The following is an 18,686-nucleotide window of genomic DNA, read 5'->3' as shown; positions in this document are numbered from 1 at the left end:
CGTTACGGCGCAAGGAGTCTCGGGTTCGAATCGCGGCCTGGGCATGGGTCCTTTGTGATTCGTCATATCATCACTCATCCTCATCGTCGCGATTAGCCAAAAGTGGAAGAAAAAGTAAGTAAAATGAACCGAATCAATCAATCTATGCATGAAGTGAACTCGAAGCAAAATCCCTCATCGCAAAACCAGTCCTCGGAGAGATAATTTCGAACCGTACACGAAAGTTTACAGTACCAAGGGTTGCATGCACCTGGCAACGCTGCCGAGTGAAGAGTTGGCTGGCGTAGGTAGGCCCTTTTTTTCCACCTGACGTCATATACTTTTTGCCCTCTATTTTCCGTCGTAATTTATATTCGATACTCCTGCCCAGTAGCAACCCCGCGGCGCACGACGGAAGATAGAAAAGAACAGGGAGGAAAAAGGGGGTGGGAGAAAGACTGACGGGCGGGGTTTCCGAGAACAAAAATGCCTCCTCACGCCCTGTCTGCGGGCACTAGTTCGTGACTCGCTCCTTGGAATGGTTTTCCTGCGAGTTATTGGTTATATACGACAAGGCACGTTGTATATTGTAACCAAGAAATCATTGCTGTTTCTCTTCCCCTTGTTTTCTGCTCTCGGCCCTGCCGTCTTGCGTGCGGGAAGAAAGGGAGCGAAATAAGGGAGACAAAAGACTGAAACCGTGATATGTGGCTCAGAAAATGCTCAATAGATGGCTCTGCGGAGGTCGTACAACATGCTCCCAATTTTTTTGCTTGTCGTAGTTACGACTTGTATATCTTCTTCACGGCGCTTTCTTCCTTTTCAGTTCTTTGATCGTAAAATCGGTGTTCTTTACCTTGTTTGGAGGTAGAAAGAAATGTTTATCTTGTTATTTGGTAGTTGTCCAATGTAAAGCCCAAGGCAATGTATATTTTCATGCTTGGAAAGAATTGTGTATGTGCCGGCCCCCGTGGCGGAGTGGTTAGCACATGGCGCTGCGACGCCAGGGGTCCCAGGTTCGAATCCTGTCTTTGGCATGGACATTTGTGATGTATATTCATCAATTTCATCATATCATCACGCATCCCCATCTAATGACAACCCGGATTAGTGCTGCCATCTGTCTTTGTTGATTTTCTTTGAACACATTTTAAAATAATTATGCATTCATACTTGGGATTCATAATAAGTATTTCTGTCTACTTTCAGATCACGGCCACCACCACGCTCAACATAACCACCATCCAGTGAAACGGTTGAGGCACTCCCGCCATCTGTCGGGGAAATCGGGAAATAGAGGACCGTCTGCCGAAGCTCTACACAGTTACGAAGCCTTTACAGCCACAGGAGCGGTAAGCTGTTGAATTATTTGACAACATTTTTCTTTTTTTCTTTCTTTCTTTTTTTTTTTTTGTTTCCTCACCCCTGCTAAAGATTGTGGAAATTCGGAAATGTTGCCAATAAAAGAACAGGGGCTTAATATCACGTACAGATAAACATCGTATTTACAGGATTAAATAGGCCTGGATGAATACAGGGTGCCAATAAAGTCTCTGCCCAATTCGAGAACTGATGAAAAACACATATCTTTAATGTACAACGTGCTCCACATGTCTGCCACCAGTCGCAGCACACTTCCTCAAACGTTTCATCATTTTTCCAGTGAACTCTTTTCAAAATCTGAGGATCCGAGCAGCCGCTGCAGTGGTAATATTTTCCCGGATGGCCCTGAGAGGTCAATAAGTCAACTTCCTCAAGGGTCATTGCATTGACCTCTCGGTATGTTTCGTATGGAAGTCGAACCGCGTCACTGCGTTTACAAGGAAGAATCATCTCCACTCGGTCGTCTTTTGCCAGTGCTTGGTGCACCGATCATCCTCACCTACAATCATAAAACAGTACCGCCATCGATTCTAGACTTCGTAGACACCCTGTAGTAACAATTATTCAACAGGGATGAATTCGGTAGCAAGAAACGTGGTGAGCGGAGCGAAATAATGATTCATTTATAGTTCTTCCTTAATAGGCATGTTTTTCACTATAACTTCCAAACTCTCGGCTTCATGTATACGCAGGCCCTATCAACTAATATATTATTTTTTTACGGGACCTTTTACCCGTAAATTACTCCCTTCGGCTCATTTTGTAGCAGATATTTTGCCCCATTTTTCAGAAAAAGACAGCCAAACTAGCAGACTCATTTTTTAAATCCTATTTTACTAAATAACAACCATTATTGGTCAATGCCCGGTTAGTGCGTACTAGACCCAAATCGACAGCTGGGATCCCAGGTTCGAATGCCGGCCTCGATGAGGGTGTTCTTTGTAAGTGTCCCTGCATCAATTGCATTATACCATCACTTATCTTCATCTTCGCGATTAGCCATAAGCTGCAGAAAAGCGAAGTAAAATAAACCAATTCCGGATTCGATGCCCGGTGGAGTCACATAGTGGTTCGAATCCCACTTTAAACTGTAGGTCTAGTCCCGACTAGCCTTACTGTGCATAAAGTGGGCTTTAAACACAAACTCACTCGCTCACAGTACTGGACCCATGATCTCGTTACTGACGGTTCGAGTCCTTTCGCGGGCACAGGTCTTTCTTTGTGAGTGTCTTCGTCAAGTTTATCCAATAACCAACCATTCATACTCATTGTTGGGATTAGCCTAAAGAGACAGAGGCAACGTAAAGTAAGAAAAGGACTAATACAAAAACACACACTGTATTTCCATCCATTCCCTACACAGCACACAGGCTGAATTCTCCTTGTACCTTCTCTGTGGCATCAAGGGGTCTCGGGTTTGTGCAGGCACAACACCGTGGTTCTGACCTCACTTTGAACTGTGAGAGTGTACACTCGACTATTTGATACCCCATGATTACCCACAAATCAGTTCGCCGCCCGAAGGAACCACCAAGTATTTTTCAGTGTGCCTCAACCGAGAATCGAACCCAGGCTTGATAGACCCATCAGGCCTTCATCCGTTCCCTTTGAGTGGTGAAGTCAGTTCCCCTTACTTGCGTGCAACTTCAAGCGGAAGCATATTTAATCCATTTATAAACTCGCTTAGCGTGTTGGTTTAATGCTAATACCCAGATTCGTTAACTTGGACTGTGAAATCAACACACGTCGTTTCGTTCCTGAACGTGCAATAAACGACTGGATATTGTCTTCAAGTATGTCGCTTTAGATGGCAGATAATGTCGTTATAAACCGGCGGTATGTGACGGTAATGCTCTTGGCGCCATCTTTACTGTTGTTTGGCGATTCATTACCCAGATCTCTTTGTGCTTATTTAGTTTACGATGCTATCAGGCGAGAAGTGGAAAATTGTGCTCTTGTGTGTCAGGGAATGGTCCTTTTCGGCTCTTACTCTCGATGGATACCTCGGGAACTGAAAGACGTACAAAGATAATATTCGCTGGATATGATTATATGCTCGTGCATTTTGCCCTTGTACATACGCTTCTTTTAAAAGGCGTTGCGTTATTTCGAGAATCATAGAATGATTCTAAAGTTAATTTTTGTACAAAGTCGAATGAATGAAGTTTGCCTATACTAATCTAGAGCGACAGTTGCTGCCCGAAAAAGAAAACTGTAATGGATATTCGGATTATCCAAATGTGTACAACAAACGTGTATCCGAACAATTTTATGGCGGCTCCTCGGAATCTTTTATTCCTCATATTGTCCGGATATCAGAGAATTATCCGGATATCTGCACTATCTGTATTATACCCATATCACTTATTCGGATTACCCGGTTTAGGAATTATCCAGATATTTGATTTACCCGGTTATACGAATTATCCATATGTTCGGATTACCCGGTTATACGAATTATCCGGATAGTCGTATTATCAATTACATCCGAAACGGATATCAGATACCGATTTTGTGGCCAACCTTGTTTGCGACATGAAAATGTGTAAAATATAGCATTGATTACTAAGAAAAAGGAAAATACAGTCATATTTGGTCAAAATTCCAGCGGAAATATAAAAGAGTATTGTTGTTATTATTTGTACTGCCCAATTTTACGTCAAATACCTGACCCCCTCAAACATTTTCGACGACGCCCGTGGCATCATACCTAACTCCAACTCTTCTCTAAAGCATCCCTATTGCACAATGATTTGATCATGCATTGGAAAACCTTGCAGGAAGACCCAGATGAATATGTGCAAGGTCGTCATCTAACCAAACACAAACAGTTTGCCCCAATTTTGTTCCCACTGACAACATTCATTCATTTGCATGCACGAAGAGAACAACTTGTACAAACCGCACAATAATCCTTCACGTCGCAAAAAAAACAAAACAAAAAAAAAACGAAATTAATAATTCAGGTAGAACTCTGAGAAGGCAGTAGGAAATTTTTCGACATCTCCTTTTGTCCCAGTTAGAAAAAACAGCATGTGGGATGGCACTTGGGACATTTTTTTTATCTCCACAGTGAAGCTTAATCAACCAAAAAAAAAAATGTTAACACTCATCTCACTATGCATTTTTAATTTAGTTTTACATATTTCGCGCAGCAGTACAGAACCCTCGAGACGTTTGCAGAAAACTGGTTCGGTTTTTTCCAGGCAATGTCTTTTCCCCACAAACCTCCTCCCCTCTCCGGCATGTGTTTCGCTTGCGGAGAGGATGGGGAAGGGGGTGCTTTAGGGAGACACCCACAGACCTTCATTTAGCCATTCGCAGTGAAGCTGCGTGGTTTGCATTTTGTCGGTGGACATTTTTTAAAACCAACCCAACTAAATGCACACAGGATTCACGCTGGAAAACCTTAAAGAATTCAGAGAAATGAACGAAAGATATAAAAGATTTATAGAAATCAATAAAAAAAAGTAGTATAAAAATCAGGGAAATCAACAAAAAATAGTATAAAAATCAGGAAAATCAACAAAAGATAGTATAAAAATCAGGAAAATCAACAAAAGATAGTATAAAAATCAGGAAAATCAACAAAAGATAGTATAAAAATCAGGGAAATCAACAAAAAGAAGTATAAAAATCAGGGAAATCTACAAAAAGTATTATAAAAATCAGGGAAATCTACAAAAAGTAGTATAAAAATCAAGGAAATCAACAAAAAGTAGTATAAAAATCAGGGAAATCAACAAAAGGTAGTATAAAAATCAGGGAAATCGACAAAAAGTAGTATAGGAAGTCAGGGAAATTACGCAAATAAAATGTCAGGAAAATTACACAAAGTAGGGATGTGCCGAAGCCGATTACAGATGTATGAAAATCGGCCGAAATTGACACATCGGCATCGGCATCTGTATCGGAATCGGCAAAAATCCGATATTTAAACCGGAACAGATTATACTAGAGTTTTTACCTTCTAATAAGTTTTATATTCTAGTTTTGTAAGATTTATTGAAAATTTGGTTATGATTCGTCATTATTGTAGAGTTTTTGTAATAAAATTATTGCAAACTCATTCAGAGGATCAACCTAACTATAAGTCGGAAATAAAACAGTACATTGCTGAACCAGGATCTGCTGTTGTATTGGAAATTCAAAAATGAATATTCAAACCTGAAGCAAGTCCTGAGAAAATACTTGGGTATACCTGCTGCATCAGTATTCAGTGATTGAGTGTTCAGTGTTGCTGAACAGATTTGCGATAAGAGAAGAAGTAGGTTACTTCCTGAAGTGCTTCCAAAACTAGTGTTTCTGAAGTTGAATCTGGCAGAACAGGAATTCATTTTGCATTTCAAAGAACTGCTTGTGTACTAATGTTTAATCTCTTGAGAATCCATGTTCTTCTTAAAGGTTCACATAACATTTTGTAGATGCAAATGTACATTCGCATCTCTTGAGAATATATATGTATATGATACATATGATATGCAATGGAAATGTACATAGCAAATTTATTTTTGTCATGCTGAAAATAACATCCCATTTCTGTTTAATAATCTTATGAATCGGAATCTGTTAAATATCGGCATGGGTATCGGTTCCAAAAAATATCGGTGAGTACATCGGCATCGGTAAATTTTCAGCTTCGTCACATCCCTAACACAAAGTATAAAAAGTCAGTGAAATCGACAGAATGTATTAAAGGGCAGAAAAATCGACATACTGAATAAACAAAGTAACTTAGAAAAATAAATACCCACTGGATAGGCGCAAAGAGGCATAATTACTCACTTGATAGCACCAAGAGGCAGAAATACCCAGCTGATAGGCATACAGGGGAAATTATTACCTTTTATTGAGAAGATGTAGATATTGCACACGATGTATGAATCTACGTTTACGACGTATTGGTCGAACAAAACACACACACTGAGTCAATTTACCGCTTAGGAATGCATACAGTTGATCCACTGCCTTCCGAAACTGTGAACCTGCCACATCCACTTTAACCAGACGTTCCCATCACCTGTCCCTTTCCGCTAACAGCCCCCGACCCCGCTCTCTTGATCTCCCGCCGTCCTTTGTTGTCTACCATCGCGGAAACTTCCGCAAGGTTTGATCAATTTGATTCCAATTTAGCGTCCTGATTATCTTTGCCAACAGCTGGAGGAGTTTCGCTAATGAGAAAATCAGATAATTCGCGGGCCGCGAGATGAGTGATAAGATAGGGCGTTTCGAAGTTAGCCAATAAACCTCGCAACCTGTTTGTTCCCTTGCTGCAAGCCTGTTGTAGACTTGCTCTTCGTGTTCCACATCGAACTGAGAATGCTGATTGCGAAACTGCATTGCTCTGTGTACATTGTCAGCGTCAAATACGTATGTGCAAATTGCCTGTGGTGACACATGACACACTGTAGATTTTATTTCGTTACTTGGAAAATACAATACGGCGAGGGATGAGTCGATATAGATACTGTTATCAATTCCCACCGATACCGATGCTTGAAGTCAACAATAAAATGAATTGCAACAATGAAAGGTTGTTCAAATCATTGATTGTTATTAGTAGGTGAGAATTTCACTCCAATTATAAGTATTCAACTAACCAAAGTTTTCTTTAAAATATTCAAAAATTAAAACATAATATAAAAAACACCTGTTATTTCATCACAAATTACAGTTTTTGTCGCGTAATATTGGTACAAATCAATGTAAACTTCCGATTTTTGCATAACTTCCATGATAATTAGACAACCAATGTATCCCGCGACATTTTTGCCGACCCCACCAACGTCCGGTATCGGTAAATAAAATCCAAGCAATACTTGGATCGACAAATAGTAGTATAAAAATCAGGAAAATCGCCAAAAATGTAGTATAAAAATCAGGAAAATCGACAAAAAAGTAGTATAAAAATCAGGAAAATCGACAAAAAAGTAGTATAAAAATCAGGAAAATCGACAAAAAAGTAGTATAAAAATCAGGAAAATCAACAAAAGAGTAGTAGTCCAGCACAGATATTTCTGCCGTGCGATGCGCGACACAACTCAAGAAGCAGTGTTGCTAATGGAGCAGATAGAAAAATCGCTGCAGTGCGCCCATGCACAGCTGTTACATACAAGAAAATTAGATTGATTGATTGATTTAGTTTATTTTACTTCGCGTTTTGTGCCTCTTGGCTAATTTGCGAAGATGAGGATGAGTGATGAAAGGATGAAATTGATGAATGGACATTCACAAACAACCAAGCCCGACCGGGATTCGAACCCGGGACCCTTGGCGTCGCAGCGCGATGTGATAAACGCTCGGCCACAGGGTCGGGCAAGAAAATTAGAGAATTCAGGTCTATCTAACGTTGAGTTTTAAACGTCATGCATTATACCAGGACTAGGATTAATATGTACTAATAAGTGGCTTTGTATGTAGCTACGTACATATGGACTAAAAATTTGCAAAATATGAACTAACACATACGTAAAATTACCAAAAATGCTGCAAAGAAGACTTCTTCATACGATTCCTTATTTGAGTGATTTCAAACAAAATAAAAAAAATATATATTATTTTCATTGCATTAATGCACTGGTGGCGTTCTAACTGTTCACTCCCAAAACCCGCGGATTTTTATTTTGCTATGAACCAGGACCGGCGCTAGTCATTTTGCCTCCCTGGGTGGTGGCGTCAGATGCCGCTCCATTTCGAACCCCCCCCCCCCCTTACACAGCAACGGGAAATTGAAAATCAATATATTCCTAAGTAAAACATCAAAATATAAAATAAATAATGAGACTTCTTATGCTATTTCAATACTATTAAGCGCAAAAGAATATCTCGCTCGACCACAGTTTTCAATAGGCTTATTTTTTCTTCTCTTCAAATTTTGCCGCTCTGGGCGGTGGCACGGTTCGCCCTCCCCTTCCGCCGGCCCTGCTATGAACTTGGTCACCCATCAAAGCATGGCAATTTTAACACAGAAAACAATATGCATCGCATTAAGCAGCAAAAATGACAGCTTCCTCTATGCAATTTCTACAAGAACACGTGCCGGAGCCAAGAGTTGTAATGCTGTTGGAGCCACATAATTTATTTATTTTGAACAATTCCACAATTATGAAATATGAACAATTTGTGAATTAAACCTGTTGAAATATGTAAAGTTAAGTATATTTTCCTTAAATATGTAAAAATAAGTATTTATTAAAGTTAGAAATATGGAAAAATATTGACAATAAAATGTACCTTAAATCACTACAAACATTACTATTCGCAAAGATATCACAAAATTTCAGCGATATTTCGTCAAACTAAAAGTATGTATTTACCTATAAATCCTACCCCTGATTATAATCAGTAGATAACATTGAACACAGCTATGGGTTCGGTAAATTGTCTACAGTTCAGAAGCACCCGCACACAACGTCAAACCGGTCAAATACTTAGTATAAAATAAAAATTAGGTGCTTCCTATCCAACAAAACTCACCGTCACTTTACCTGCCTTTCCCCTTCCGTGACAGAAATAGTGCTTCATTATTACAGTTGGCAACACTAGTTACTAGCTAGCCAACGAACATGCACTGCATAAAAGAAGCAACCACTACGTCGTGCTATATTGCCACATTACCGTCCCTGCCGAACGGTGTGAACCGCGACCTGGAGTGCTATTCAATTGTTTTCAATGATGTTTGCGCGAGTGTGTCCAGGAATGGAATGACAATATAGCAACAATAGCGAAGGTTGGCGAGCAGGGTAGAATACGTGATGCTAAGAGAGAGAGGGAGGCGAAACGAAAATTGGTATCTACGCAACGCCAAAGACATGTGTGTTGTACCCTATAAAAATCAGGAAAATCAACAAAAAAGTAGTATAAAATCAGGAAAATCAACAAAAAAGTAGTATAAAAATCAGGGAAATCGACAAAAAGGTAGTAGGCTATAGGAAGTTAGGGAAATTACACAAAGTATAAAAAGTCGGGGAAAGCCGATAAAATGTGCAAAAAACTGTTCTGAAACAGTCTATGAATTGAACAAAAAAAAAATCCTCTTTTCGCATTTAAAGAAAATGCTATGGCTTACCCAATACACATCTGGCATTCCTAAACCCGAAGCTTCAACCGCGGCAACAGAAGCTTATCTTCTGACTCATTCATGGTCAAGATCTATCCTCATTTTATACCATCTTTATAGCATCCATTGTAACAGGGTACCTGCAGCTTCGTCTTGTATTATTGTTACTTTTCCTAGCTTTTTCGGCAACTTTTGGCTAATCGCGACGATGAGGATGAATGGTGATTAGATGAAAGTGAGGGGACACTCGCGAAGAATGCCCAGACCAGGACTCGAACCCGAGAACGGCGAGATCGAAAGTTGACCAACCTTGTTCGTCCAGCTTCTTCTTGACCTTGCTACAAGACCTGTTCCGCAAAAAGAATCGTGTAAACTTTTATTTCGTCTCGTGCCACGACCTGCTTTAGTAATATCTGAACACGAATACAAATTATGCAGTTCAGAATTATGCAATCATTGGGAACTGATTTCACAAATTCTCTACATAAGGAAGACTGGCCTAGGAAAGCTGAATGAAACTGTTGCAGCTAATCTACAATGAGAGAGTGGAGGTAATTCACGCGCGCGCGCGCACACACACACACACACACACACACACACACACACACACACACACACACACACACACACACACACACACACACACACACACACACACACACACACACACACACACACACACACACACACACACACACACACACACACACACACACACACACACACACACACACACACACACATACATACATACATACATATTGCTAGTGGAAATTATGACGTCAATTATTCACCAGCACGCAGGTCAAGGTGGCCTGCTTGATTTATGTGTCACTCTCGGCGTTATGCGATTCTGCATGAAATGTTAATAAGGAAGAGATTTATGTCCACATTTAAAAGTTCATTTGCCTAACCCGCGGTTTGCAGTTAAGGAAGGTTGGCACGGTGGGTGTCATATCAGGGTACAATCCATGTTTATTTCCGTACACGTGGCATTGGTATGTGAAACGAATATGCTACATGCGCTTTTTTAAAATAATAAATGCTTGGAATTCTATACCAGGCACGCATATCTACCTAGGTAATTAATACACCTGTTTTCAACTCTACTGAGGATTTTGGATTCGAGTCCCGGCGAAGCACGCGTGTTTTTCTTTATGCGTGTAGGCGCGCACACACATTTTCTATCATGAGTCCCTTAAGAGCATTTCTAGTTAGTCATTCCATGCCAAATCAACACAGATATGTGCAATTTTCAACCCGACCATCTCAGATTTTCATGAAATTTAAGGAGTTGAAACTATGGATGGAACTTAGTAACTGTGAACATTTTAGTCTCGCTTGTCTTGCAATTGTAAAATTATTCAAGGTCAAAGTTCGCAGAAATTCCCCTTTCTGAGCTTGTTTAGCTATACTAAATATGCTGTAACTCTGCTCCTATTTGGCCGAGGAAACTGAAATAAAGATTATTGTGCAGGGAATTGAACAAGCTTTCCGATGAAACTTAACAAGTCTACCTTTGGATAAAAAGAAAATATTATCACTTGACCTTGACCTCGAAAATCTCAAAACACGTCCTCGTCAAAAATTGTGAAATAAATATATTTTGCACTCCATGCTACACTATAAAACATAATATATTATTTATGAAAAATCCAACTGGAATTGCAATGGGATCAGAAGATACAATATATGTATAGCTATGTGACTGATAAAAGCCTCATTACGATTACATTACAATTTTTTATAAGGTGAGTCAAAAGGAGTTACTGGGTACAATTGCTCATGATACAAGCATGTTAGGCCCAGAGGGAACCATAGTTGTGTGTGTGAAGCAGAGGTCCGCTATATTGTTGGCTACCATATTGAATTCAATTCAGATATTTTCAATGAAAAGGGGGCGATGTTATACATGAAATCAGACTAGAATTTCACGAGAAATGCAGTGGCGAAGGTTTTTTTTCACTTGACAATATTTTTCTTTTTATCCAAAGGTAGGCTTATTACATATCTTTGGAAAGCTTCTTCAATTCCCTGTACAAAAATCTTAATTTCAGTTTTCTAGACCAAATAGGAGCAAAGTTACAGCACATTTAGTATAGCTAAACGAGCTCAGAAAGGCCAATTTCTGCGAATTTTGACATTGAATAATTTTACAATTATAAGACAGTTACTAAGTTCCATGCATAGTTTCAACTCCCAAAATTTCATGACAATCGGAGATGGTCAGGTTGTGGGCTGTGTTGATTTCGTATGATTGATGATTGATTGAGTTGGTGTTTCAAGTCCACTTTATACACAGTAAGGCTAATCGGGACTGAACCTACAGTTTGAAGTGGGATCCGAACCACTATGTGCCTCCAATGGGAATCGAACCCGGGACTCCTTGATTTGATTTCGTATGGAATTACTCTACAGCTCCATGTGCGTAAATACCACAGATTGTGCTTATTGCTAATTCCCACACGAGTTCAAAGAGATAGCATTCTCTTTCCCCTCACGATTCGAACACAAGTTATTAAAAGACTAAGCATGGAACTATAATTTCAACATCTATATTTACCACATTTGATATTGCGACTAAGCAAAAACCTTAGCCTATTGAATAAATAAATCTTCGTTAATTGTTGTTTTAATTATGAATGTAAAGGCCTAAGAGGCTTGTGGCAGAAAACGGTTGGTGAAATAGCACGGGGAGAATGCGTTAAGCCTTTGGGAAGTTGAGAGTAATCCCGGTTAAACACCATTGTTATACATCAGAAGCTGCCATCATTGCAAACATGCTTTACGGAGCTTCAAATTCAGTACAGAATAAACGTATCACTGAGGCATTGTGGTGATTTGCTACACTGGTTTGCTGCGACATAGCATTATGCAAATTACCCTGGATTTAGTAATCATGAAGCTTGTGCTCTTGAAAGGGATATATGGCCTCCAGGAAGCTTTATTGTGTACAGAGGGAAATGCTTATAATTAGTTTTGAAACTAAAGAACTCGTGGATGTAGAGTATATAATTCCGAACTGCAGTTGCAAATGAAACATACTGGTGCGTAGCTTTTGAGTTCCATCATCCACCTGTCTCGTTGTTTCCATTCATGGTACAGTAGTTGTAACTTATGAGATAAACATTGTTTCATAACCACCTTTCCACCCCTTGGCTTTAGAAGATTTAATGAAAACATTACCGTGATTTGACAAGTGATAGCACTGATCTAAACGAAGCCTAAAGTGCAACAATGAAATATGCTTTAAAGGTAAGTTCTCTGAAAGAGTTGTTGATGTTGACTTATTTCTTGATCTGAAATTGTCTTGTCTCGTGTCTGGACTGCAAACTCACTGGGAGAATCTAGTATTTTTTTTTTAATTTGCATTTTTTGAATTTGAATTTAAAGTTTTGGGTACGTCAGCATTTAGGCTATTTTGCACCCGTCACATTATACGGGGTCCAGCCTCTTACTATATCTAAAATAGCATAATTGCAATGTCGTGTTACTAAAATATTAAAATTTTCTGACTTTCGCTAGAAGCTGAGGCTGTAAAGAAGCACTCAGCACACATACGGACAAAAAACAGAACAACGCACAGAATTATACTGGCCATAGGACTAGTCGCCAGAGCCTCGATAGTCTGCAAAAAGCAGTCCAGGGTGTACTACGTGCAAGTGAGCCTTCCAGGTCCCCTCCCTGATGTTTGCGTTTATGCTCTGAATAATATTTGTAATTAAGATTTTATCTTATTTTTCTCTGTACATGGGAAAGAGGTGATGCATTGGGAATACAGTATTAGTTCTCCACAATAACTAGTTTTATCAAGGAAATTGGACAGGTATACGAGATATCATTTTCACCTTGAGCTGCAATCACGATTTACTCTGTCTCTTCAACTATCTATTCAATGAGGTGGGAGAATGATAGAAGAAATGCTCTCAGAAGACCAAAACTAGCAGGAAATTGTTATCTGACAGTAAAGTTTGCATAACTTCACATAGTGCACAGCTAATAGGGTCTGGACCTACAGTTTAAAGTGGAATCTGAACCACCATGTGCCTCCACCAGGTGTTAACCTGGAACTCCTTGATTACAGGGTGGCGACATTACCAATGCGCCATCGGAGAGGCCCTCAATAGAGTAAATGGCTATTGCTTCCAGTGATGTGCCGTAGACTATACGTTTACGTCTACATGCGTTATCTACGCGTAATCCACACGAAGATTACATTGGCTATTAGTTTACATAGTCTACTGTAGACAATACAAACAACAGGGAAGAAGGAAATCCCAGTGGTCTTTGAAAGAGAAATTATTTTTTTCTTCAAACATGTCGATAATCTGGGCCTATAACCATCCGACGACGTAATCAAAGTTATCGAAAAAGGGGAAAAGGGACTACCGGGAGAAAAACAAATGACAGCCATAGTGAAAACTGACATTATATTTTACACTGACAAAAGGGAAGGCTAAAAATAGTTTTCTTTTGTTTTATTACTGCATAGGAAAGTGCATGTGTCTTTATAGCACATTTTTCCACGTGTGAAATGGTGGAAATAGAAGTAAAACAAATCTTGTCATTCTACGGACATGGCATATTTTGGGTATGTCGCGACAAGTTAATTTTGCAGTTCAATAAATAAATAAATAAATTGGTTGAACGTAAATAAATACTTAAAACACTTATTTCTGGACAGTGGAATACTTCGCTCTCTGTCCACCTGCTGATGCTTGTTGCTGCTTCTAGAACGATGCGCGTGCCTTGCACGGAGAACGCCGAACGCCATGGTGTCTACGTTGATTACGTAGATTACATAGTTTACATTGTCTACACGTAGAATGTAGACAATCGTTGTTTACCCGTAGACGCACATCACTGATTGCTTCTCTTGATCCACCCCACACGCGCACGCTTTCTGGCAGATCTCCAAAATAACAAGTTATCTTCAGGATCCTCTCAGTGGCGCAATGGTCATTCTGTCGCTTTATGATCAAGGGGCCCAGGGTTCAGCCCCTACTGGGGAGACATTGCACGGTTTTTGGATGCCACTTTGGACAGTGGGTCTAGTCTGAATGAGTCTATCTGCGTGTAAGGTCTTTAAATCAAACTTTGGCAAATGAGAACACTGAATATAGTGATGTCATGAACAAAAAAAAGTCATGGTAGGGTAGGATACTGTTGAGTAGGAATGAGAAAGGTTAGATTTTTGCAGAGGAACAGACATGAATAATATGCTGAATGTAATTTATAAATTATAATTTATTCGATTAGTTGATAATGAAGTATACTTTTTCTCTTCTAGGTTGTAGCAAGTCCATTGGGTCCAGTTCATAATAATCAGAAACCAATATTTGTTAATTGTTCTCGTTATGAACCCACGGTGCTGGAAGAAGAACATTCAGGGACCTTCGTTTTTCAGGTAAGTCTCCTTCTTTATCAATTAACTTTGTTCATATTTTCTGTGTGTATCACATAGGATATCAATGACTTGAAAAATATTGTGACATTTTTGCCATATTGCAAATTAGTGTCTTATTTATTTTAGTACATTTGAATCTTATTAACCCTCCGTTTTGAATTATACTATTCCCACGAAAACATAAGGCGTTAGCGCCTTTTTTCTGGCGTTTTTTCAGTTTCTTACACGCCTCTGAAGTGACTGGTGACGCCAGCCATGAATATGGCGGAAATAAGAAGAATAAAATGACTGTACGTCGGAATGCAAATTATTTGTATGAAGAAACCATTGCGTACGAAATGTCAGAGTTGAAAGAAAAAAAAATAAATTAAAAAAGCCGATATTGAAAAGTGACAATATTCGGTTCCTTTTACTTGAGTCAGTATGTCTTTTTTTACGTATATCTTGTAAAAGTAGAAGAAACATATTGAGATTTGAACATTTTAAAAATATCTTGTAAGTTTCTTCGAGTTGTTTTTTATACATTTGATTGCTTTTTCTGCGAGTCAGTAAGATTTTGACTGAGAATTTTGGAACAAATTGTACCTTTCTAAGCCCATATAAGTTGTACGATTTCAATTCGTTTTGAAAAAATGCGTTGAAAATTTGGTGAATTGCGAGTTTATTTTTAGTTCCTTCTTTATATGACAAAGTTTTAATTATTTTTCGAATAATATTTTGGCGCATTTTCTTGAAGAATCTAAGCGAGAGGTTCCCAAACTTTTTCGTTCCACGGCGCCCTTAGTGTTTCAAAATTTTTCCGCGGCGCCCTAGTCAGAATGTAGATGTATCTAACACTTGCAACGCTCAGTTAGTGTGGTTAGGTTGCTTGCCTTAGTTAAGAAAATATACACATATTTCAAATTCAGAAACATTTTACATGTAAAAAGTACTAAATAAGCAAATATTTGAAACAATCATATCATTTCAGTGAAAATATTGGAACATTTGGCGGCGCCCTTGTAAGCCAGCCACGGCGCACACTTTGGGAACCACTGGTCTAAGCTTATAATTCTATGAGACCCTTCTCATTTTTTTGTTGGTTTATTTCCTTTAATAGTTAATAAAAACGTCAGAAATGGACATGTTTGCGTTCATATATATATTTCGCCTGATTTTCAGTAAGTGCTAGTGTAATTCAACATCGATTTGCATCAATAAATTCATGTAAATAAATTTGGTTTTGATTGGATGGCACTGAGTGCCGCGCGCGGGACATTTGTGCTACTATGAGGACGCGGCTGACGGAGGGTTAAAATATCCATTTTAAGTTTAAATCTAATTAGTTTCTTTTTATGACAATAACTTATTAACTTTCAGGTTAAGGCAGAAGACAAAGATCCAATAGATTCTGGAGGCCTTGTGACCTACGCATTTGTATCAGCTCCTGGAGAAAGACAGAAGTTCAATATCAACGCATCAACAGGAGAGATTACCACACGTCATGTAAGTGAGAAAGTGCAATGTAAAGAATTACTGTATAACAATAGAATGAACATAATTTCATATGAAAATAATAAACGTGAAATTTAAAATATTTGCACAGCAACAATGTAAAATTTCACATGAAACATGCCTCATTATTGGGGAAAATGTTAAACCTGCCCAAAAGTGCCAATTATTATTTTAGTAATATTGTTTCGGAAATGATATATTGAAATGAGGAAGCAAGTAAAATGCAATTGGAACTGACTGAAAATGTTTGATGTAGATTGTTTCACATGCAATGGCGGTTTCAAGCATGAAAATGACACACAGAAGCAAGAAATTAATTGTGCATATTTTAATTACATTTTCTGACATGGAACACAATCACATTAATATTCATGCACATAAGGAAGGTTGGCATACGTTGTCTGGATATATATAATAATCAAAGTGCCCGCAGGGAGTGGCCAGATGGCACTCCCCCCTCCCCCCCGAGATTTGTAGAAAGAGTTAATGTAATTCGAATGATGAAATTTTAGCGATATTTTATCACAAAAAATATTCTTTTTGTGACTTACAGGCCTTAACTTACTGCAATATTTATTATTATTATTATTATTCAAAAAGGGTTACATTTAAACTTTGTCTAATATCTAACTATAAAAATTAGCTTTTTGTCCTAAATGAATTATTATGTTAAGTATACAGTTATGCAAATATGTATGGATATGCAGAATATGAAAATTATAAATGTATGAAATTTTAAAAAAATATATACGTATAATAATAAGTAATAATAATAGCAGGAATATTATTACTACTACTACTAATAATAATAGTTTATTTTACTCTGCCCCCCCTGAGAAAAAAAATCCTGCAGACACCTTTGTACAACCTTAGTGACAATGAAGTTCGACCAGTCACAAATATAGGAGTGCGTTGTGAAAGAAGGAGAACACATGCATATGCTGAACATATTTTATTCAGCAGGCTACATGGAACAAAGGAAAACATAAATTTCCGCTACAACGCAGCAATGTATGGTGTCCACACAAAATAACACATTTTCGTCCATCTACACGTGACATTGAAGTTCGACCACTGTTAGAGGGGATCCTGTTTACCATGGTGTGACGCCGCCCCGTCGGCGAATAACTGTGGCAATGCGTCGGGGCATGCTGCGGACGAGTCGTTCAAGGTATTCCACATCGATGCGGTGCCATTCCTCCTGCAGGCAGGCGATAAGAGCAGCCACTGTCGTGGGTCCCCTCTGTTGCACACGTCGCTTAAGAAAACGCCACACATTCTCAATGGACGAGAGGTCGGGACTCGATGGTGGCCATGGCAGAGTTCGCACGTGATGGCGAGTCAACCATTCTCTTGTCAGCCGCGCTGTATGAGGCCTGGCATTGTCGTGTTGAAAGATGAGACGCCGCCTGTGGAACAGGTGCTTTCGCACTGTGGGAAGATGCTGCTCCAGTACGCGTGTATAGGCGTGTGCATTCACAATGCCCTCACAGACGTGTAGTGGGCCAACCCCAGATGCCGTCATGCATCCCCATACCATCACTGACGCAGGTTTCTGTACCCGACGTGCATAACATTTTGCTTCATTCTGTTCCTCCTTCCGACAAATAACTGTTTTCCGTATTTTCCCGTACACAACATTGAAAATGGATTCGTCCGTCCACAAAACCCTGTTCCACGGCCGAATATCCATCCCCGGTACATTCGTGCCCACCGTAGTCGATTGCTCTTGTTCAACATGGAAAGGAAGGGTTTACGTTTCGCCTTGTACACTCGGTAACCGCATCACTGTAGGTAACGGCGAATGGTTCTGGTTGACACTTCAATGTGAAAGCGTTCTCGAGTCCACAGTCGTAATTCGGCCACAGAAACATGATTGTTGGTCTGGATATAGCGCCTAAATATCCGTAGGTCACGCACGCTCAGCAGGCGTTTTCGACCGGTGGCCTTACCTGGCTCTGTAGTACCCGTATTTTGGTGGTGTTTGATGATGCAGTGAACGGTTGACTTGGGTAAGTTCAGTTGGCGCCCTATTTCCCGTTCACTGAGTCCATCCCGTTGCAACTCCACCACTCTTCTCCTCACGGTGTTGTCAATAGGTTTGCCCCTGGCCATGGTGATGATGCACTGCGGTTCCTCGGTGCACAGCACGCGCTTATATACGGCGGACTCCCTTATCGTGTCCGTGACGTCATGCTTCCGTCGAATGCGCCACTATCTGGAATTTACCGTATGGGTCTGGTGCCTGGTCGAAGTTCAATGTCCCGCGTATAGTTCCCCGTTTTCGTTCTTTACGTGACCTTGGGTGCAACATGCTGGGATCACGATTCTTGCCTGCTCACACGCCTCCTCTTACACACATGC

At 39.6% G+C, this 18,686-nt stretch overlaps 1 protein-coding gene across 1 annotated transcript in view; it reads left to right on the top strand.

The window, feature by feature from the left end:
* Window positions 1-18,686, top strand: part of shg (DE-cadherin) — a 169,686-nt gene that overhangs the window by 107,648 nt on the left and 43,352 nt on the right. Inside the window, exons 2-4 of the mRNA XM_083135396.1 lie at window positions 1,189-1,331; window positions 14,712-14,828; window positions 16,188-16,313. Coding sequence (XP_082991522.1) covers window positions 1,189-1,331; window positions 14,712-14,828; window positions 16,188-16,313 — 386 coding nt within the window. The remainder of the gene's footprint in view (window positions 1-1,188; window positions 1,332-14,711; window positions 14,829-16,187; window positions 16,314-18,686) is intronic.

Source organism: Lepisma saccharinum, chromosome 1 (genome assembly GCF_977018435.1).
Source record: "Lepisma saccharinum chromosome 1, izLepSacc3.1, whole genome shotgun sequence".
Taxonomy (NCBI): domain Eukaryota; kingdom Metazoa; phylum Arthropoda; class Insecta; order Zygentoma; family Lepismatidae; genus Lepisma; species Lepisma saccharinum.
This window is presented reverse-complemented; position numbering and strand designations above follow the sequence as displayed.